The 24,006-nt window shown below is 50.3% G+C and overlaps 1 protein-coding gene across 1 annotated transcript in view; it reads left to right on the top strand.

The window, feature by feature from the left end:
* Positions 1-24,006, top strand: part of LOC132569170 (solute carrier organic anion transporter family member 2B1-like) — a 171,745-nt gene that overhangs the window by 118,842 nt on the left and 28,897 nt on the right. Inside the window, 1 exon segment of the mRNA XM_060235358.1 lies at positions 1,560-1,704. Coding sequence (XP_060091341.1) covers positions 1,560-1,704 — 145 coding nt within the window.

Genomic DNA, 24,006 nt, shown 5'->3' with positions numbered 1-24,006 from the left:
ATGGCGACCCCAGCAAGGGGCTTTCAAGGCAAGTTAGAAGCAGAGATGGTTGGCCATGGCCTTCCTCTGCAGAGTCTTCCTTGGTGGTCTCCCTTCCAAGACTCATGGCGACCCCAGCAAGGGGCTTTCAAGGCAAGTTAGAAGCAAAGATGGTTGGCCATGGCCTTCCTCTGCAGAGTCTTCCTTGGTGGTCTCCCTTCCAAGACTCATGGCGACCCCAGCAAGGGGCTTTCAAGGCAAGTTAGAAGCAGAGATGGTTGGCCATGGCCTTCCTCTGCAGAGTCTTCCTTGGTGGTCTCCCTTCCAAGACTCATGGCGACCCCAGCAAGGGGCTTTCAAGGCAAGTTAGAAGCAGAGATGGTTGGCCATGGCCTTCCTCTGCAGAGTCTTCCTTGGTGGTCTCCCTTCCAAGACTCATGGCGACCCCAGCAAGGGGCTTTCAAGGCAAGTTAGAAGCAGAGATGGTTGGCCATGGCCTTCCTCTGCAGAGTCTTCCTTGGTGGTCTCCCTTCCAAGACTTATTGGGGCCCCGGCAAGGGACTTGCAGGACAAAGGAGAAGCAGAGGTGGTTGGCCATGGCTTTCCTCTGAAGAGCATTTCTTGGTGGTCTCCTGTCCAACTACCGACCCTGCTTAGCTTCTGAGATCTGATGAGCGCAGGCTATTCCACACCACCTTCCCTCCCAAATATAGAAGAAGATGATGATATTGGATTTATATCCCGCCCTCCACTCTGAGTCTCAGAGCGGCTCACAATCTCCTTTATCTTCCTCCCCCACAACAGACACCCTGTGAGGTGGGTGGGGCTGGAGAGGGCTCTCACAGCAGCTGCCCTTTCAAGGACAACCTCTGCCACAGCTATGGCTGACCCAAGGCCATTCCAGCAGTTGCAAATGTGGAGTAGGGAATCAAACCTGGTTCTCCCAGGTAAGAGTCTGCACACTTAACCACTACACCAAACTGGCTCTCCATGATCCCACTTTCTTACAATCCATCTTATTCCATGATCCCACTTTCTTACAATCCATCTTTTCTATGTTTCCAACCCATTACTTCCATATGTCCTACCATTCAGCGACTTTATGTCTTTGGTAGTTTACATTCTAGTCTTTCTTCTATTTATATACATCATTCCTTGATATTTTCCATCTTTATCAATTCCGTTTTATTAAATTACAGTTCTTTAAGACATTGGATTTATATTCCGCCCTCCACTCAAGAGTCTCAGAGCGGCTCACAATCTCCTTTATCTTCCTCCCCCACAACAGACACCCTGTGAGGTGAGTGGGGCTGGAGAGGGCTCCCACAGCAGCTGCCCTTTCAAGGACAACCTCTGCCAGAGCTATGGCTGACCCAAGGCCATCCCAGCAGGTGCAAGTGGAGGAGTGCGGAATCAAACTCAGTCCTTCCAGTCCGCACACTTAACCACTACACCAAACTGGCTCTCTGTACATACAAGGCGTAGGATAACATTAAAGTTTGATTTTAAAGCTACTCTCCTTCGGATCAGCACAAATTATAATTCCGTCTCTTTTTTTCTAGATCTGCCCTTGGAGGAAGCTTCGTCTTCGACTGCAACAGAAGATGCAACTGCTCTTCCAATGCCTTCAATCCTATCTGTGGCCAGAATAAGATTGAATACATCTCCCCTTGTTACGCCGGCTGCTCGTCTCTGCATTCTGAAGAAGGGGCTAAGGTAGTCTCGGTGAGTAGAGAGCCTTTGTGGTGGTGGCAGCTACAAGCATAGCCAGCTTCAAGAGGGGATTGGATAAAAAAATGGAGCAGAGGTCCATCAGTGGCTTTTAGCCACAGTGTGTGTGTGTGTGTGTGTGTGTCTGTGTATTGGCCACTGTGGGACACAGAGTGTTGGACTGGATGGGCCATTGGCCCAATCCAACATGGCTTCTCTTATGTTCTTATGTGACACAGAGTGTTGGACTGCATGGGCCACTGGCCTGATCCAACAGGGCTTCTCTGATGTTCTTATGTGACACAGAGTGTTGGACTGGAGGGGCCATTGGCCTGATCCAACATGGCTTCCCTTATGTTCTTATGTGACACAGAGTGTTGGACTGGAGGGGCCCTTGGCCTGATCCAACATGGCTTCTCTTATGTTCTTATGTGACACAGAGTGTTGGACTGGAGGGGCCCTTGGCCTGATCCAACATGGCTTCTCTTATGTTCTTATGTGACACAGAGTGTTGGACTGGAGGGGCCCTTGGCCTGATCCAACATGGCTTCCCTTATGTTCTTATGTGACACAGAGTGTGGGACTGGAGGGGCCACTGGCCTGATCCAACATGGCTTCTCTTATGTTCTTATGTGACACAGAGTGTTGGACTGGAGGGGCCCTTGGCCTGATCCAACATGGCTTCTCTTATGTTCTTATGTGACACAGAGTGTTGGACTGGAGGGGCCCTTGGCCTGATCCAACATGGCTTCTCTTATGTTCTTATGTGACACAGAGTGTTGGACTGGAGGGGCCCTTGGCCTGTTCCAACATGGCTTCTCTTATGTTCTTATGTGACACAGAGTGTGGGACTGGAGGGGCCACTGGCCTGATCCAACAGGGCTTCTCTTATGTTCTTATGTGACACAGAGTGTTGGACTGGAGGGGCCACTGGCCTGATCCAACATGGCTTCTCTTATGTTCTTATGTGACACAGAGTGTTGGACTGGAGGGGCCACTGGCCTGATCCAACAGGGCTTCTCTTATGTTCTTATGTGACACAGAGTGTTGGACTGGAGGGGCCACTGGCCTGATCCAACAGGGCTTCTCTTATGTTCTTATGTGATACAGAGTGTTGGACTGGAGGGCCCACTGGCCTGATCCAACAGGGCTTCTCTTATGTTCTTATGTGACACAGAGTGTTGGACTGGAGGGGCCACTGGCCTGATCCAACAGGGCTTCTCTTATGTTCTTATGTGACACAGAGTGTTGGACTGGAGGGGCCACTGGCCTGATCCAACAGGGCTTCTCTTATGTTCTTATGTCTGGGGCAAGTGATGCTCTGTATTCTTGGGATGAGCAAGAGTGGGAGGGCTTCTGGTGTCCTTGTCAAGCATGGTGAAATTCCATTGATAATTGATCATTATAGGGTCCTGCCTAACACTGGTTTGTGAAGTATCAGGGAGGATCCAGCTTTGATCGATCCGCACCCCCATCCTTTGGAATCCTTTTGAAGTAAGCCTTAAAAGTACTGCATCAATGTATATGCAGCATTACTCTCAAGAATGTTACACTGAAAGTATCGGTCTATCAATAAACGTAGTCTTTTTATCAACTTCGACTCGTCATTCGACTCGGCCCCACTGATAGACCTCCTGATGACAGCTGTGGGGTTTTTTGGCCACTGTGTGACACAGAGTGTTGGACTGGATAGGCCAGTTTGGTGTAGTGGTTAAGTGCGTGAACCGGGTTTGATTCCCCACTCCTCCACTTGAACCTGCTGGATTGGCCTTGGGTTCACCATTAGCTCTGGCAGAGGTTGTCCTTGAAAGGGCAGCTGCTGTGAGAGCCCTCTCAGCCCCATCCACCTCACAGGATGTCTGTTGTGGGGGGAGAAGATACAGGAGATTGTAAGCCGCTCTGAGTCTCTGATTCAGAGAGAAGGGCGGGGTATAAATCTGCAATTCTTCTTCTTCATTGGCCTCATCCAACATGGTTTCTCTTATGTTTTTATGCTCTTATACTCTGTCCTTCTCTCTGAATCAGAGTCTCAAAGCACCTCACAATCTCCTTTACCTTCTCCCCGTCACACATAACAGATACCTTGTGAGGTGGATGGGGCTGAGAGAGCTCTGACAAAAACTATCCTTTCAAGGACAATCTCTGCGAGACCTACGGTTGACCCAAGGCCATCCCAGCAGCTGCAAGTGAAGGAGGGAAGAATCAAACCTGGTTCTCCCAGATAAGAGACCAGAGATTAACAGACAGCATTTATTGCCTCATTCCCCCATTCCAACATGTTACTGTTTTATTGGTTTCCCACGCAAATGCTATCCAGAACAAATGTTCTTTCAGTTTGTTCATTTCACTATTTTGCCATTGGATTCTAACTTTGTAGAAGAAGAAGAAGATGATGGCAGATTTATACCCCACCCTTCTCTCAGAGACTCAGAGTGGCTCACCATCTCCTATATCTTCTTCCCCAAAACAGACACCCTGTGAGGCAGGTGGGGCAGAGAGGGCTCTCACAGCAGCTGCCTTTTCAAGGACAACCTCTGCCAGAGCTATGGCTGACCCAAGGACATTCCAGCAGCTGCAAGTAGAGGAGTGGGGAATCAAACCCAGTTCTCCCAGGTAAGAGAGCTATGGCTGACCCAAGGCCATTCCAGCAGCTGCAAGCAGAGGAGTGGGAAATCAAACCCGGTTCTCCCAGATAAGAGAACTATGGCTGACCCAAGGCCATTCCAGCAGCTGCAAGAGGAGGAGTGGGGAATGAAACCCGGTTCTCCCAGAGAAGAGGCCGCCCACTTAACCACTACCCCAAGCTGGCCCTTTCAAGGACAACTCCTATGAGAGCTCTGGCTAACCCAAGGCCATTCCAGCAACTGCAAGCGGAGGAGTGGGGAATCAAACCCGGTTATCCCAGATAAGAGAACTATGGCTGACCCAAGGCCATTCCAGCAGCTGTAAGTGGAGGAGTGAGGAATCAAACCTGGTTTTCCCAAATAAGAGAGCTGTGGCTGACCCAAGGCCATTCCAGCAGGTGCAAGTGGAGGAGTGGAGAATCAAACCCGGTTCTCCCAGATAAGAGAGCTGAGCCTGACCCAAGGCCATTCCAGCAGCTGCAAGCGGAGGAGTGGGGAATCAAACCCGGTTTTCCCAGAGTAGAGTCCACACACTTAACATACCACTTTGCATTCTCAACTGCTGCCCACAACCTATACGCAGCTCTGGTCACTGTACCCAATTCCTTCGTCTGATGAAGTGTGCATGCATTCGAAAGCTTACAGTCCGAATAAAACTGTGTTGGTCTTAAAGGTGACACTTGAGACTTCCGGGGAGGAAAATGGCGAGCTGAGTTGTCTCTCGTAACGGGAGCAAGCTGAAGGTCTTGTTCGGGGTAGTGGAGGGCAAACCAAAGCCCACTGCCTACCTTTCTCAGTGAGAGAAAGGTCCAAGACTTGCACTAAAAACTTTAGAAGAGATTTACCTTGGCTGAAAAGGAGCTTTGGAGAAGGGTCCTTTGAGGCTTTGAGGAGTCTCAGAAGTTTGCAAAATTATCGTCTGCAAGATCTCTCAGAGCCATGGATTTGGCATAAGCTCGTCACGATCCTAACCTTCTGGGACATTTTTAAACAACTAAAGTCTTGGAAGACCAGTGGAACTTGGATAAACAGAGGAAAAAAGCTACAGAAACTCTTCTTTCACTCCGGAGCTATTTACAGACTAAAGAGACGTTTTAAAGGTGGAAATAAGGGGAAAATATAAAACTTGCAAGTAGAAGAAGGGAAGGGTGAAGTTTGGACTATTTTGACATAAAAGACAGTGTTAAAAACTGCTAAAAATTGAAGAGAAATCATTGTTGTGTCTACTTACGATTTGTGGAATGTAAACAACCATACTGCGCAGGAATATACTGGAACAGTCCTTTAACTCTACTGAGCAAGACAGGAAGTGCGTCAAGCAATCTATAAGGTTGAAGGTGACAGAGACAGGAAGCAGTAAAGAAAAAAGCCTACTCTACATCATAGAGAAACATCGGCAAGACCAAATGGAGGCTATGGAAGCCAGGATTATGAAAGGAGTTAAGAAAATGATGGAAGAGTTGAAGGAAGAACTTACTACAGTGATTAAAAAAGAAGTGGATGACCTCAAAAACCAAATTGGGAAAATAGACAAGAAAGTACAGGAGGTGGAGGAGAAAGTTAAAATACATGATACCACCTTGCTGAAAGTACAAGAAAAAGTGACGATTCACGACTGCAAATTAATGGAAAATCAGCTACGTTTGAGAGGAGTACCTGAGGAAGAGAATGATGATTTGAAAGGATATATAACATACATAATCGCAGAATTCTTAGAAGAAGACCCTGATAAGACTAAAAGCATGTATGATCACATGTATAGAGTCAACTCGCTATATGCCAAAAAAAATAACTTACCAAGAGATGTGGTTGTAAGATTCATGACAAAGGAAATGGTGGGAAGGATTATGAAGAGAAACTTTGAACAATCATTGATAGTAAGAGGTAGCAGAGTGAGAATTATGAAGGAGCTACCGAAAGAAGTGATAAATGACAGGAGAACATATAAAAAGTTGACAGAAAAATTGAAAGACAATGGCACAAGGTATAGATGGATAATCCCCGAGGGTGTGAGCTTTGAACTTCAGGGGAAGAGAGTCACGATCACAAATGCCCGAGAACTGAGGAGATTTTTTGAAGAAAATAAAGAATTTGCACCATGATGGATTACAAACTATTGTCTTGGAATGTTAATGGACTAAATTCACCACAAAAAAGAAGGGCAACCTTTCATTGGATTAAAAAGCAAAATTGTAATATAATTTGTTTGCAAGAAGTCCACATTAAACAAAAGGATTATAAATTTTTATGGAACAAACAATTGGGAAGGGAATTTTTTTCGTTAGCTGACCAGAAAAAAAGGGGAGTAGTTTTTTATATTAAACAAGACCTGGAGCCAAAATTGGTATTTAAAGATAAGGATGGAAGATTTGTAGCAGTGGAAATAACATTAAATGGGAAAAAAACGCTGTTATTGGGACTATATGCACCTAATGGTGCAAAAGATGTTTTTTTTAAAGACATTACACAACAACTAGATGAGTTGACCTACGATCAAATACTCTTAATGGGAGATTTTAATGGAACAGTTGAGAACTCATTGGATAGATCCGGAGGGAAAAAAAATAGTGGAAAAGAAGGAAAATTGCCAAAGTCTTTTTTTGAATTAGTAAAACAGGAAAATTTGGAGGACATATGGAGAAAGTTTAACCCTGAAGTGCGGGACTATACTTTTTTTTCTGCAAGACATAAGACATTTTCTAGAATTGACATGCTATGGGGAACCAGAGATTTAGGCCTCATAACAAGAAAGATAGAGATTTTGCCTAAAATTGGCACTGACCATAACCCAATAATGTGGATTACAAAACTGTCCAAAAGATTGAGAAGATGGAGATTGAATGAAGACTTGCTACAGAACAAAGAAACAGTGACTTTCCTAGGAAAAGAAACTAAAGAATTTTTCCAAGTGAATGATAAAGAAGATATCGATTTTCAGACGGTCTGGGATGCTTATAAAGCAGTAATGAGAGGGTTGCTGATTACTTTGAACAATAAAGATAAAAGGGAAAAAGAAAAACAACTACTGGATATTCAAAATGAAATAAAGAAAAAAGGAGAGCTGAGGAAAAGACCAGGGAAAAAGAAAATTCTAAGGGAAATTTCAATATTGCAAACTCAACTAAGACATTTATTAAACAAAGAAGTAGAATGGAACTTGAAAAGGCTCCAGCAAAAATCGTTTGAAGGAGCAAATAAGACGGGGAAATACTTGGCGTGGCAGCTGAAAAAAAAGAGGGAAAATAAAATAATTAATAGAATTGTGATAGATGAAAGAGACGTAGTTACTCAAGAGGGAATAAAAAGAGAATTTTTTAAGTATTATGCCAAGCTGTTTAAAGGTGCTGAAGTAAAGAGAAAAAAGATAGATGAATATCTACAGAAAATAAAAATTGAGCCATTAACTGAGAATATGAGAAAAATTTTGAATGACCCAATTGAAAAAATAGAAATTGAGGCAGCAATCAACGTGATGAAAAATGATAAAGCTCCCGGGCCAGACGGTTATACAGCCAAGTATTTTAAAATGTTTAAAGATGAATTAATACCAAAATTACAGAAGCTGATGAATGCAATAAGAGTCAAAGGGAAGGTACCAAATACATGGAAAGAAGCTGTTATTTCTTTGATACCTAAAGAAGAAAGAGATGTTACAAATGTGAAAAATTACAGACCAATTTCACTTTTGAACAATGATTATAAAATATTTACAAGAATTCTGGCAGAACGTCTTAAGCAATATTTGATATTGCTTATGTGACACAGAGTGTGGGACTGGAGGGGCCACTGGCCTGATCCAACAGGGCTTCTCTTATGTTCTTATGTGACACAGAGTGTTGGACTGGAGGGGCCACTGGCCTGATCCAACATGGCTTCTCTTATGTTCTTATGTGACACAGAGTGTTGGACTGGAGGGGCCACTGGCCTGATCCAACAGGGCTTCTCTTATGTTCTTATGTGACACAGAGTGTTGGACTGGAGGGGCCACTGGCCTGATCCAACATGGCTTCTCTCATGTTCTTATGTGCCACAGAGTGTTGGACTGGAGGGGCCACTGGCCTGATCCAACAGGGCTTCTCTTATGTGCCACAGAGTGTTGGACTGGAGGGGCCACTGGCCTGATCCAACAGGGCTTCTCTTATGTGCCACAGAGTGTTGGACTGGAGGGGCCACTGGCCTGATCCAACAGGGCTTCTCTTATGTGCCACAGAGTGTTGGACTGGAGGGGCCACTGGCCTGATCCAACAGGGCTTCTCTTATGTGCCACAGAGTGTTGGACTGGAGGGGCCACTGGCCTGATCCAACAGGGCTTCTCTTATGTGCCACAGAGTGTTGGACTGGAGGGGCCACTGGCCTGATCCAACAGGGCTTCTCTTATGTGCCACAGAGTGTTGGACTGGAGGGGCCACTGGCCTGATCCAACAGGGCTTCTCTTATGTGCCACAGAGTGTTGGACTGGAGGGGCACACAGAGTGTTGGACTGGAGGGGCCACTGGCCTGATCCAACATGGCTTCTCTTATGTTCTTATGTGACACAGAGTGTTGGACTGGAGGGGCCACTGGCCTGATCCAACAGGGCTTCTCTTATGTTCTTATGTGACACAGAGTGTTGGACTGGAGGGGCCACTGGCCTGATCCAACATGGCTTCTCTCATGTTCTTATGTGCCACAGAGTGTTGGACTGGAGGGGCCACTGGCCTGATCCAACAGGGCTTCTCTTATGTGCCACAGAGTGTTGGACTGGAGGGGCCACTGGCCTGATCCAACAGGGCTTCTCTTATGTGCCACAGAGTGTTGGACTGGAGGGGCCACTGGCCTGATCCAACAGGGCTTCTCTTATGTGCCACAGAGTGTTGGACTGGAGGGGCCACTGGCCTGATCCAACAGGGCTTCTCTTATGTGCCACAGAGTGTTGGACTGGAGGGGCCACTGGCCTGATCCAACAGGGCTTCTCTTATGTGCCACAGAGTGTTGGACTGGAGGGGCCACTGGCCTGATCCAACAGGGCTTCTCTTATGTGCCACAGAGTGTTGGACTGGAGGGGCCACTGGCCTGATCCAACAGGGCTTCTCTTATGTGCCACAGAGTGTTGGACTGGAGGGGCCACTGGCCTGATCCAACAGGGCTTCTCTTATGTGCCACAGAGTGTTGGACTGGAGGGGCCACTGGCCTGATCCAACAGGGCATCTCTTATGTTCTTATGTGACACAGAGTGTTGGACTGGAGGGGCCACTGGCCTGATCCAACAGGGCTTCTCTTATGTTCTTCTGTGACACAGAGTGTTGGACTGGAGGGGCCACTGGCCTGATCCAACAGGGCTTCTCTTCTGTTCTTATGTGACACAGAGTGTTGGACTGGAGGGGCCACTGGCCTGATCCAACAGGGCTTCTCTTATGTTCTTATGTGACACAGAGTGTTGGACTGGAGGGGCCACTGGCCTGATCCAACATGGCTTCTCTCATGTTCTTATGTGCCACAGAGTGTTGGACTGGAGGGGCCACTGGCCTGATCCAACAGGGCTTCTCTTATGTGCCACAGAGTGTTGGACTGGAGGGGCCACTGGCCTGATCCAACAGGGCTTCTCTTATGTGCCACAGAGTGTTGGACTGGAGGGGCCACTGGCCTGATCCAACAGGGCTTCTCTTATGTGCCACAGAGTGTTGGACTGGAGGGGCCACTGGCCTGATCCAACAGGGCTTCTCTTATGTGCAACAGAGTGTTGGACTGGAGGGGCCACTGGCCTGATCCAACAGGGCTTCTCTTATGTGCCACAGAGTGTTGGACTGGAGGGGCCACTGGCCTGATCCAACAGGGCTTCTCTTATGTGCCACAGAGTGTTGGACTGGAGGGGCCACTGGCCTGATCCAACAGGGCTTCTCTTATGTGCCACAGAGTGTTGGACTGGAGGGGCCACTGGCCTGATCCAACAGGGCTTCTCTTATGTGCCACAGAGTGTTGGACTGGAGGGGCCACTGGCCTGATCCAACAGGGCTTCTCTTATGTGCCACAGAGTGTTGGACTGGAGGGGCCACTGGCCTGATCCAACAGGGCTTCTCTTATGTGCCACAGAGTGTTGGACTGGAGGGGCCACTGGCCTGATCCAACAGGGCTTCTCTTATGTGCCACAGAGTGTTGGACTGGAGGGGCCACTGGCCTGATCCAACAGGGCTTCTCTTATGTGCCACAGAGTGTTGGACTGGAGGGGCCACTGGCCTGATCCAACAGGGCTTCTCTTATGTTCTTATGTGACACAGAGTGTTGGACTGGAGGGGCCATTGGCCTGATCCAACAGGGCTTCTCTTATGTTCTTATGTGACACAGAGTGCTGAACTGGAGGGGCCACTGGCCTGATCCAACAGGGCTTCTCTTATGTTCTTATGTGACACAGAGTGTTGTACTGGAGGGGCCATTGGCCTGATCCAACAGGGCTTCTCTTATGTTCTTATGTGACACAGAGTGCTGAACTGGAGGGGCCACTGGCCTGATCCAACAGGGCTTCTCTGATGTTCTTATGTGACACAGAGTGTTGGACTGGAGGGGCCATTGGCCTGATCCAACAGGGCTTCTCTTATGTTCTTATGTGACACAGAGTGTTGGACTGGATGTGCCACTGGCCTGATCCAACAGGGCTTCTCTTATGTTCTTGTGTGACACAGAGTGTTGGACTGGAGGGGCCACTGGCCTGATCCAACATGGCTTCTCTTATGTTCTTATGTGACACAGAGTGTTGGACTGGAGGGGCCATTGGCCTGATCCAACAGGGCTTCTCTTATGTTCTTATGTGACACAGAGTGTTGGACTGGAGGGGCCACTGGCCTGATCCAACAGGGCTTCTCTTATGTTCTTATGTGACACAGAGTGTTGGACTGGATGAGCCACTGGCCTGATCCAACAGGGCTTCTCTTATGTTCTTCTGTGACACAGAGTGTTGGACTGGAGGGGCCATTGGCCTGATCCAACATGGCTTCTCTTATGTTCTTCTGTGACACAGAGTGTTGGACTGGATGAGCCATTGGCCTGATCCAACAGGGCTTCTCTTATGTTCTTATGTGACACAGAGTGTTGGACTGGATGAGCCACTGGCCTGATCCAACAGGGCTTCTCTTATGTTCTTCTGTGACACAGAGTGTTGGACTGGAGGGGCCACTGGCCTGATCCAACAGGGCTTCTCTTATGTTCTTGTGTGACACAGAGTGTTGGACTGGAGGGGCCACTGGCCTGATCCAACATGGCTTCTCTTATGTTCTTATGTGACACAGAGTGTTGGACTGGAGGGGCCATTGGCCTGATCCAACAGGGCTTCTCTTATGTTCTTATGTGACACAGAGTGTTGGACTGGAGGGGCCACTGGCCTGATCCAACAGGGCTTCTCTTATGTTCTTATGTGACACAGAGTGTTGGACTGGATGAGCCACTGGCCTGATCCAACAGGGCTTCTCTTATGTTCTTCTGTGACACAGAGTGTTGGACTGGAGGGGCCATTGGCCTGATCCAACATGGCTTCTCTTATGTTCTTCTGTGACACAGAGTGTTGGACTGGATGAGCCATTGGCCTGATCCAACAGGGCTTCTCTTATGTTCTTATGTGACACAGAGTGTTGGACTGGATGAGCCACTGGCCTGATCCAACAGGGCTTCTCTTATGTTCTTCTGTGACACAGAGTGTTGGACTGGAGGGGCCATTGGCCTGATCCAACATGGCTTCTCTTATGTTCTTCTGTGACACAGAGTGTTGGACTGGATGAGCCATTGGCCTGATCCAACAGGGCTTCTCTTATGTTCTTATGTGACACAGAGTGTTGGACTGGATGAGCCACTGGCCTGATCCAACAGGGCTTCTCTTATGTTCTTATGTGACACAGAGTGTTGGACTGGATGAGCCACTGGCCTGATCCAACATGGCTTCTCTTATGTTCTTATGTGACACAGAGTGTTGGACTGGATGGGCCACTGGCCTGATCCAACAGGGCTTCTCTTATGTTCTTATGTGACACAGAGTGTTGGACTGGAGGGGCCACTGGCCTGATCCAACAGGGCTTCTCTTATGTTCTTATGTGACACAGAGTGTTGGACTGGAGGGGCCACTGGCCTGATCCAACAGGGCTTCTCTTATGTGACACAGAGTGTTGGACTGGAGGGGCCACTGGCCTGATCCAACAGGGCTTCTCTTATGTTCTTATGTGACACAGAGTGTTGGACTGGATGTGCCACTGGCCTGATCCAACATGGCTTCTCTTATGTTCTTATGTGACACAGAGTGTTGGACTGGAGGGGCCACTGGCCTGATCCAACATGGCTTCTCTTATGTTCTTATGTGACACAGAGTGTTGGACTGGAGGGGCCACTGCCTGATCCAACAGGGCTTCTCTTATGTTCTTATGTGACACAGAGTGTTGGACTGGAGGGGCCATTGGCCTGATCCAACAGGGCTTCTCTTATGTTATGTGACACAGAGTGTTGGACTGGAGGGGCCACTGGCCTGATCCAACAGGGCTTCTCTTATGTTCTTATGTGACACAGAGTGTTGGACTGGAGGGGCCACTGGCCTGATCCAACATGGCTTCTCTTATGTTCTTATGTGACACAGAGTGTTGGACTGGAGGGGCCACTGGCCTGATCCAACAGGGCTTCTCTTATGTTCTTATGTGACACAGAGTGTTGGACTGGAGGGGCCACTGGCCTGATCCAACAGGGCTTCTCTTATGTTCTTATGTGACACAGAGTGTTGGACTGGATGTGCCACTGGCCTGATCCAACATGGCTTCTCTTATGTTCTTATGTGACACAGAGTGTTGGACTGGAGGGGCCACTGGCCTGATCCAACATGGCTTCTCTTATGTTCTTATGTGACACAGAGTGTTGGACTGGAGGGGCCACTGGCCTGATCCAACAGGGCTTCTCTTATGTTCTTATGTGACACAGAGTGTTGGACTGGAGGGGCCATTGGCCTGATCCAACAGGGCTTCTCTTATGTTATGTGACACAGAGTGTTGGACTGGAGGGGCCACTGGCCTGATCCAACAGGGCTTCTCTTATGTTCTTATGTGACACAGAGTGTTGGACTGGAGGGGCCACTGGCCTGATCCAACATGGCTTCTCTTATGTTCTTATGTGACACAGAGTGTTGGACTGGAGGGGCCACTGGCCTGATCCAACAGGGCTTCTCTTATGTTCTTATGTGACACAGAGTGTTGGACTGGAGGGGCCACTGGCCTGATCCAACAGGGCTTCTCTTATGTTCTTATGTGACACAGAGTGTTGGACTGGAGGGGCCACTGGCCTGATCCAACAGGGCTTCTCTTATGTTCTTATGTGACACAGAGTGTTGGACTGGAGGGGCCACTGGCCTGATCCAACATGGCTTCTCTTATGTTCTTATGTGACACAGAGTGTTGGACTGGAGGGGCCACTGGCCTGATCCAACAGGGCTTCTCTTATGTTCTTATGTGACACAGAGTGTTGGACTGGAGGGGCCACTGGCCTGATCCAACATGGCTTCTCTCATGTTCTTATGTGCCACAGAGTGTTGGACTGGAGGGGCCACTGGCCTGATCCAACAGGGCTTCTCTTATGTGCCACAGAGTGTTGGACTGGAGGGGCCACTGGCCTGATCCAACAGGGCTTCTCTTATGTGCCACAGAGTGTTGGACTGGAGGGGCCACTGGCCTGATCCAACAGGGCTTCTCTTATGTGCCAAAGAGTGTTGGACTGGAGGGGCCACTGGCCTGATCCAACAGGGCTTCTCTTATGTGCCACAGAGTGTTGGACTGGAGGGGCCACTGGCCTGATCCAACAGGGCTTCTCTTATGTGCCACAGAGTGTTGGACTGGAGGGGCCACTGGCCTGATCCAACAGGGCTTCTCTTATGTGCCACAGAGTGTTGGACTGGAGGGGCCACTGGCCTGATCCAACAGGGCTTCTCTTATGTGCCACAGAGTGTTGGACTGGAGGGGCCACTGGCCTGATCCAACAGGGCTTCTCTTATGTGCCACAGAGTGTTGGACTGGAGGGGCCACTGGCCTGATCCAACAGGGCTTCTCTTATGTGCCACAGAGTGTTGGACTGGAGGGGCCACTGGCCTGATCCAACAGGGCTTCTCTTATGTGCCACAGAGTGTTGGACTGGAGGGGCCACTGGCCTGATCCAACAGGGCTTCTCTTATGTGCCACAGAGTGTTGGACTGGAGGGGCCACTGGCCTGATCCAACAGGGCTTCTCTTATGTGCCACAGAGTGTTGGACTGGAGGGGCCACTGGCCTGATCCAACAGGGCTTCTCTTATGTGCCACAGAGTGTTGGACTGGAGGGGCCACTGGCCTGATCCAACAGGGCTTCTCTTATGTTCTTATGTGACACAGAGTGTTGGACTGGAGGGGCCACTGGCCTGATCCAACAGGGCTTCTCTTATGTTCTTATGTGACACAGAGTGTTGGACTGGAGGGGCCACTGGCCTGATCCAACAGGGCTTCTCTTCTGTTCTTATGTGACACAGAGTGTTGGACTGGAGGGGCCACTGGCCTGATCCAACAGGGCTTCTCTTATGTTCTTATGTGACACAGAGTGTTGGACTGGAGGGGCCACTGGCCTGATCCAACAGGGCATCTCTTATGTTCTTATGTGACACAGAGTGTTGGACTGGAGGGGCCACTGGCCTGATCCAACAGGGCTTCTCTTCTGTTCTTATGTGACACAGAGTGTTGGGACTGGAGGGGCCACTGGCCTGATCCAACAGGGCATCTCTTATGTTCTTATGTGACACAGAGTGTTGGACTGGAGGGGCCACTGGCCTGATCCAACAGGGCTTCTCTTATGTTCTTCTGTGACACAGAGTGTTGGACTGGAGGGGCCACTGGCCTGATCCAACAGGGCTTCTCTTCTGTTCTTATGTGACACAGAGTGTTGGACTGGAGGGGCCACTGGCCTGATCCAACAGGGCTTCTCTTATGTTCTTATGTGACACAGAGTGTTGGACTGGAGGGGCCACTGGCCTGATCCAACAGGGCTTCTCTTATGTTCTTATGTGACACAGAGTGTTGGACTGGAGGGGCCACTGGCCTGATCCAACAGGGCTTCTCTTATGTTCTTATGTGACACAGAGTGTTGGACTGGAGGGGCCACTGGCCTGATCCAACATGGCTTCTCTCATGTTCTTATGTGCCACAGAGTGTTGGACTGGAGGGGCCACTGGCCTGATCCAACAGGGCTTCTCTTATGTGCCACAGAGTGTTGGACTGGAGGGGCCACTGGCCTGATCCAACAGGGCTTCTCTTATGTGCCACAGAGTGTTGGACTGGAGGGGCCACTGGCCTGATCCAACAGGGCTTCTCTTATGTGCCACAGAGTGTTGGACTGGAGGGGCCACTGGCCTGATCCAACAGGGCTTCTCTTATGTGCCACAGAGTGTTGGACTGGAGGGGCCACTGGCCTGATCCAACAGGGCTTCTCTTATGTGCCACAGAGTGTTGGACTGGAGGGGCCACTGGCCTGATCCAACAGGGCTTCTCTTATGTGCCACAGAGTGTTGGACTGGAGGGGCCACTGGCCTGATCCAACAGGGCTTCTCTTATGTGCCACAGAGTGTTGGACTGGAGGGGCCACTGGCCTGATCCAACAGGGCTTCTCTTATGTGCCACAGAGTGTTGGACTGGAGGGGCCACTGGCCTGATCCAACAGGGCTTCTCTTATGTGCCACAGAGTGTTGGACTGGAGGGGCCACTGGCCTGATCCAACAGGGCTTCTCTTATGTGCCACAGAGTGTTGGACTGGAGGGGCCACTGGCCTGATCCAACAGGGCTTCTCTTATGTGCCACAGAGTGTTGGACTGGAGGGGCCACTGGCCTGATCCAACAGGGCTTCTCTTATGTGCCACAGAGTGTTGGACTGGAGGGGCCACTGGCCTGATCCAACAGGGCTTCTCTTATGTGCCACAGAGTGTTGGACTGGAGGGGCCACTGGCCTGATCCAACAGGGCTTCTCTTATGTTCTTATGTGACACAGAGTGTTGGACTGGAGGGGCCATTGGCCTGATCCAACAGGGCTTCTCTTATGTTCTTATGTGACACAGAGTGTTGGACTGGAGGGGCCACTGGCCTGATCCAACAGGGCTTCTCTTCTGTTCTTATGTGACACAGAGTGTTGGACTGGAGGGGCCACTGGCCTGATCCAACAGGGCTTCTCTTATGTTCTTATGTGACACAGAGTGTTGGACTGGAGGGGCCACTGGCCTGATCCAACAGGGCATCTCTTATGTTCTTATGTGACACAGAGTGTTGGACTGGAGGGGCCACTGGCCTGATCCAACAGGGCTTCTCTTCTGTTCTTATGTGACACAGAGTGTTGGGACTGGAGGGGCCACTGGCCTGATCCAACAGGGCATCTCTTATGTTCTTATGTGACACAGAGTGTTGGACTGGAGGGGCCACTGGCCTGATCCAACAGGGCTTCTCTTATGTTCTTCTGTGACACAGAGTGTTGGACTGGAGGGGCCACTGGCCTGATCCAACAGGGCTTCTCTTATGTTCTTATGTGACACAGAGTGTTGGACTGGAGGGGCCACTGGCCTGATCCAACATGGCTTCTCTCATGTTCTTATGTGCCACAGAGTGTTGGACTGGAGGGGCCACTGGCCTGATCCAACAGGGCTTCTCTTATGTGCCACAGAGTGTTGGACTGGAGGGGCCACTGGCCTGATCCAACAGGGCTTCTCTTATGTGCCACAGAGTGTTGGACTGGAGGGGCCACTGGCCTGATCCAACAGGGCTTCTCTTATGTGCCACAGAGTGTTGGACTGGAGGGGCCACTGGCCTGATCCAACAGGGCTTCTCTTATGTGCCACAGAGTGTTGGACTGGAGGGGCCACTGGCCTGATCCAACAGGGCTTCTCTTATGTGCCACAGAGTGTTGGACTGGAGGGGCCACTGGCCTGATCCAACAGGGCTTCTCTTATGTGCCACAGAGTGTTGGACTGGAGGGGCCACTGGCCTGATCCAACAGGGCTTCTCTTATGTGCCACAGAGTGTTGGACTGGAGGGGCCACTGGCCTGATCCAACAGGGCTTCTCTTATGTGCCACAGAGTGTTGGACTGGAGGGGCCACTGGCCTGATCCAACAGGGCTTCTCTTATGTGCCACAGAGTGTTGGACTGGAGGGGCCACTGGCCTGATCCAACAGGGCTTCTCTTATGTGCCACAGAGTGTTGGACTGGAGGGGCCACTGGCCTGATCCAACAGGGCTTCTCTTATGTGCCACAGAGTGTTGGACTGGAGGGGCCACTGGCCTGATCCAACAGGGCTTCTCTTATGTGCCACAGAGTGTTGGACTGGAGGGGCCACTGGCCTGATCCAACAGGGCTTCTCTTATGTGCCACAGAGTGTTGGACTGGAGGGGCCACTGGCCTGATCCAACATGGCTTCTCTTATGTTCTTATGTGACACAGAGTGTTGGACTGGAGGGGCCATTGGCCTGATCCAACAGGGCTTCTCTTATGTTCTTATGTGACACAGAGTGCTGAACTGGAGGGGCCACTGGCCTGATCCAACAGGGCTTCTCTTATGTTCTTATGTGACACAGAGTGTTGGACTGGAGGGGCCATTGGCCTGATCCAACAGGGCTTCTCTTATGTTCTTATGTGACACAGAGTGCTGAACTGGAGGGGCCACTGGCCTGATCCAACAGGGCTTCTCTGATGTTCTTATGTGACACAGAGTGTTGGACTGGAGGGGCCATTGGCCTGATCCAACAGGGCTTCTCTTATGTTCTTATGTGACACAGAGTGTTGGACTGGATGTGCCACTGGCCTGATCCAACAGGGCTTCTCTTATGTTCTTGTGTGACACAGAGTGTTGGACTGGAGGGGCCACTGGCCTGATCCAACATGGCTTCTCTTATGTTCTTATGTGACACAGAGTGTTGGACTGGAGGGGCCATTGGCCTGATCCAACAGGGCTTCTCTTATGTTCTTATGTGACACAGAGTGTTGGACTGGAGGGGCCACTGGCCTGATCCAACAGGGCTTCTCTTATGTTCTTATGTGACACAGAGTGTTGGACTGGATGAGCCACTGGCCTGATCCAACAGGGCTTCTCTTATGTTCTTCTGTGACACAGAGTGTTGGACTGGAGGGGCCATTGGCCTGATCCAACATGGCTTCTCTTATGTTCTTCTGTGACACAGAGTGTTGGACTGGATGAGCCATTGGCCTGATCCAACAGGGCTTCTCTTATGTTCTTATGTGACACAGAGTGTTGGACTGGATGAGCCACTGGCCTGATCCAACAGGGCTTCTCTTATGTTCTTCTGTGACACAGAGTGTTGGACTGGAGGGGCCACTGGCCTGATCCAACAGGGCTTCTCTTCTGTTCTTGTGTGACACAGAGTGTTGGACTGGAGGGGCCACTGGCCTGATCCAACATGGCTTCTCTTATGTTCTTATGTGACACAGAGTGTTGGACTGGAGGGGCCATTGGCCTGATCCAACAGGGCTTCTCTTATGTTCTTATGTGACACAGAGTGTTGGACTGGAGGGGCCACTGGCCTGATCCAACAGGGCTTCTCTTATGTTCTTATGTGACACAGAGTGTTGGACTGGATGAGCCACTGGCCTGATCCAACAGGGCTTCTCTTATGTTCTTCTGTGACACAGAGTGTTGGACTGGAGGGGCCATTGGCCTGATCCAACATGGCTTCTCTTATGTTCTTCTGTGACACAGAGTGTTGGACTGGATGAGCCATTGGCCTGATCCAACAGGGCTTCTCTTATGTTCTTATGTGACACAGAGTGTTGGACTGGATGAGCCACTGGCCTGATCCAACAGGGCTTCTCTTATGTTCTTCTGTGACACAGAGTGTTGGACTGGAGGGGCCATTGGCCTGATCCAACATGGCTTCTCTTATGTTCTTCTGTGACACAGAGTGTTGGACTGGATGAGCCATTGGCCTGATCCAACAGGGCTTCTCTTATGTTCTTATGTGACACAGAGTGTTGGACTGGATGAGCCACTGGCCTGATCCAACAGGGCTTCTCTTATGTTCTTATGTGACACAGAGTGTTGGACTGGATGAGCCACTGGCCTGATCCAACATGGCTTCTCTGATGTCCTTATGTGACACAGAGTGTTGGACTGGAGGGGCCATTGGCCTGATCCAACAGGGCTTCTCTTATGTTCTTATGTGACACAGAGTGTTGGACAGGAGGGGCCACTGGCCTGATCCAACAGGGCTTCTCTTATGTTCTTATGTGACACAGAGTGTTGGACTGGATGAGCCACTGGCCTGATCCAACATGGCTTCTCTGATGTCCTTATGTGACACAGAGTGTTGGACTGGAGGGGCCATTGGCCTGATCCAACAGGGCTTCTCTTATGTTCTTATGTGACACAGAGTGTTGGACTGGATGAGCCACTGGCCTGATCCAACATGGCTTCTCTGATGTCCTTATGTGACACAGAGTGTTGGACTGGAGGGGCCATTGGCCTGATCCAACATGGCTTCTCTGATGTCCTTATGTGACACAGAGTGTTGGACTGGATGAGCCATTGGCCTGATCCAACAGGGCTTCTCTTATGTTCTTATGTGACACAGAGTGTTGGACTGGATGAGCCACTGGCCTGATCCAACAGGGCTTCTCTTATGTTCTTATGTGACACAGAGTGTTGGACTGGATGAGCCACTGGCCTGATCCAACATGGCTTCTCTGATGTCCTTATGTGACACAGAGTGTTGGACTGGAGGGGCCATTGGCCTGATCCAACAGGGCTTCTCTTATGTTCTTATGTGACACAGAGTGTTGGACAGGAGGGGCCACTGGCCTGATCCAACATGGCTTCTCTTATGTTCTTATGTGACACAGAGTGTTGGACTGGAGGGGCCACTGGCCTGATCCAACAGGGCTTCTCTTATGTTCTGATGTGACACAGAGTGTTGGACTGGAGGGGCCACTGGCCTGATCCAACAGGGCTTCTCTTATGTTCTTATGTGACACAGAGTGTTGGACTGGAGGGGCCACTGGCCTGATCCAACAGGGCTTCTCTTATGTTCTTATGTGACACAGAGTGTTGGACTGGAGGGGCCACTGGCCTGATCCAACAGGGCTTCTCTTATGTTCTTATGTGACACAGAGTGTTGGACTGGAGGGGCCACTGGCCTGATCCATCATGGCTTCTCTTCTGTTCTTATGTGACACAGAGTGTTGGACTGGAGGGGCCACTGGCCTGATCCAACAGGACTTCTCTTATGTTCTTATGTGACACAGAGTGTTGGACTGGAGGGGCCACTGGCCTGATCCAACAGGACTTCTCTTATGTTCTTATGTGACACAGAGTGTTGGACTGGAGGGGCCACTGGCCTGATCCAACAGGACTTCTCTTATGTTCTTATGTGACACAGAGTGTTGGACTGGAGGGGCCACTGGCCTGATCCAACAGGACTTCTCTTATGTTCTTATGTGACACAGAGTGTTGGACTGGAGGGGCCACTGGCCTGATCCAACAGGGCTTCTCTTATGTTCTTATGTGACACAGAGTGTTGGACTGGAGGGGCCACTGGCCTGATCCAACAGGACTTCTCTTATGTTCTTATGTGACACAGAGTGTTGGACTGGAGGGGCCACTGGCCTGATCCAACAGGACTTCTCTTATGTTCTTATGTGACACAGAGTGTCGGACTGGAGGAGCCACTGGCCTGATCCAACAGGACTTCTCTTATGTTCTTATGTGACACAGAGTGTTGGACTGGAGGGGCCACTGGCCTGATCCAACAGGGCTTCTCTTATGTTCTTATGTGACACAGAGTGTTGGACTGGAGGGGCCACTGGCCTGATCCAACAGGGCTTCTCTTCTGTTCTTATGTGACACAGAGTGTTGGACTGGATGGGCCACTGGCCTGATCCAACAGGGCTTCTCTTCTGTTCTTATGTGACACAGAGTGTTGGACTGGATGGGCCACTGGCCTGATCCAACAGGGCTTCTCTTATGTTCTTATGTGACACAGAGTGTTGGACTGGAGGGGCCACTGGCCTGATCCAACAGGGCTTCTCTTATGTTCTTATGTGACACAGAGTGTTGGACTGGATGAGCCACTGGCCTGATCCAACAGGGCTTCTCTTATGTTCTTCTGTGACACAGAGTGTTGGACTGGAGGGGCCACTGGCCTGATCCAACAGGGCTTCTCTTCTGTTCTTATGTGACACAGAGTGTTGGACTGGAGGGGCCACTGGCCTGATCCAACAGGGCTTCTCTTATGTTCTTATGTGACACAGAGTGTTGGACTGGAGGGGCCACTGGCCTGATCCAACATGGCTTCTCTCATGTTCTTATGTGCCACAGAGTGTTGGACTGGAGGGGCCACTGGCCTGATCCAACAGGGCTTCTCTTATGTGCCACAGAGTGTTGGACTGGAGGGGCCACTGGCCTGATCCAACAGGGCTTCTCTTATGTGCCACAGAGTGTTGGACTGGAGGGGCCACTGGCCTGATCCAACAGGGCTTCTCTTATGTGCCACAGAGTGTTGGACTGGAGGGGCCACTGGCCTGATCCAACAGGGCTTCTCTTATGTGCCACAGAGTGTTGGACTGGAGGGGCCACTGGCCTGATCCAACAGGGCTTCTCTTATGTGCCACAGAGTGTTGGACTGGAGGGGCCACTGGCCTGATCCAACAGGGCTTCTCTTATGTGCCACAGAGTGTTGGACTGGAGGGGCCACTGGCCTGATCCAACAGGGCTTCTCTTATGTGCCACAGAGTGTTGGACTGGAGGGGCCACTGGCCTGATCCAACAGGGCTTCTCTTATGTGCCACAGAGTGTTGGACTGGAGGGGCCACTGGCCTGATCCAACAGGGCTTCTCTTATGTGCCACAGAGTGTTGGACTGGAGGGGCCACTGGCCTGATCCAACAGGGCTTCTCTTATGTGCCACAGAGTGTTGGACTGGAGGGGCCACTGGCCTGATCCAACAGGGCTTCTCTTATGTGCCACAGAGTGTTGGACTGGAGGGGCCACTGGCCTGATCCAACAGGGCTTCTCTTATGTGCCACAGAGTGTTGGACTGGAGGGGCCACTGGCCTGATCCAACAGGGCTTCTCTTATGTGCCACAGAGTGTTGGACTGGAGGGGCCACTGGCCTGATCCAACATGGCTTCTCTTATGTTCTTATGTGACACAGAGTGTTGGACTGGAGGGGCCATTGGCCTGATCCAACAGGGCTTCTCTTATGTTCTTATGTGACACAGAGTGCTGAACTGGAGGGGCCACTGGCCTGATCCAACAGGGCTTCTCTTATGTTCTTATGTGACACAGAGTGTTGGACTGGAGGGGCCATTGGCCTGATCCAACAGGGCTTCTCTTATGTTCTTATGTGACACAGAGTGCTGAACTGGAGGGGCCACTGGCCTGATCCAACAGGGCTTCTCTGATGTTCTTATGTGACACAGAGTGTTGGACTGGAGGGGCCATTGGCCTGATCCAACAGGGCTTCTCTTATGTTCTTATGTGACACAGAGTGTTGGACTGGATGTGCCACTGGCCTGATCCAACAGGGCTTCTCTTATGTTCTTGTGTGACACAGAGTGTTGGACTGGAGGGGCCACTGGCCTGATCCAACATGGCTTCTCTTATGTTCTTATGTGACACAGAGTGTTGGACTGGAGGGGCCACTGGCCTGATCCAACAGGGCTTCTCTTATGTTCTTATGTGACACAGAGTGTTGGACTGGATGAGCCACTGGCCTGATCCAACAGGGCTTCTCTTATGTTCTTCTGTGACACAGAGTGTTGGACTGGAGGGGCCATTGGCCTGATCCAACATGGCTTCTCTTATGTTCTTCTGTGACACAGAGTGTTGGACTGGATGAGCCATTGGCCTGATCCAACAGGGCTTCTCTTATGTTCTTATGTGACACAGAGTGTTGGACTGGATGAGCCACTGGCCTGATCCAACAGGGCTTCTCTTATGTTCTTCTGTGACACAGAGTGTTGGACTGGAGGGGCCACTGGCCTGATCCAACAGGGCTTCTCTTATGTTCTTGTGTGACACAGAGTGTTGGACTGGAGGGGCCACTGGCCTGATCCAACATGGCTTCTCTTATGTTCTTATGTGACACAGAGTGTTGGACTGGAGGGGCCATTGGCCTGATCCAACAGGGCTTCTCTTATGTTCTTATGTGACACAGAGTGTTGGACTGGAGGGGCCACTGGCCTGATCCAACAGGGCTTCTCTTATGTTCTTATGTGACACAGAGTGTTGGACTGGATGAGCCACTGGCCTGATCCAACAGGGCTTCTCTTATGTTCTTCTGTGACACAGAGTGTTGGACTGGAGGGGCCATTGGCCTGATCCAACATGGCTTCTCTTATGTTCTTCTGTGACACAGAGTGTTGGACTGGATGAGCCATTGGCCTGATCCAACAGGGCTTCTCTTATGTTCTTATGTGACACAGAGTGTTGGACTGGATGAGCCACTGGCCTGATCCAACAGGGCTTCTCTTATGTTCTTCTGTGACACAGAGTGTTGGACTGGAGGGGCCATTGGCCTGATCCAACATGGCTTCTCTTATGTTCTTCTGTGACACAGAGTGTTGGACTGGATGAGCCATTGGCCTGATCCAACAGGGCTTCTCTTATGTTCTTATGTGACACAGAGTGTTGGACTGGATGAGCCACTGGCCTGATCCAACAGGGCTTCTCTTATGTTCTTATGTGACACA

This window comes from Heteronotia binoei, chromosome 3 (genome assembly GCF_032191835.1).
Source record: "Heteronotia binoei isolate CCM8104 ecotype False Entrance Well chromosome 3, APGP_CSIRO_Hbin_v1, whole genome shotgun sequence".
NCBI classification, from domain to species: Eukaryota; Metazoa; Chordata; class Lepidosauria; order Squamata; family Gekkonidae; genus Heteronotia; species Heteronotia binoei.
The sequence above is the reverse complement of the archived record's forward strand: the minus strand, read 5'-3'. Positions and strand labels throughout refer to the sequence as shown.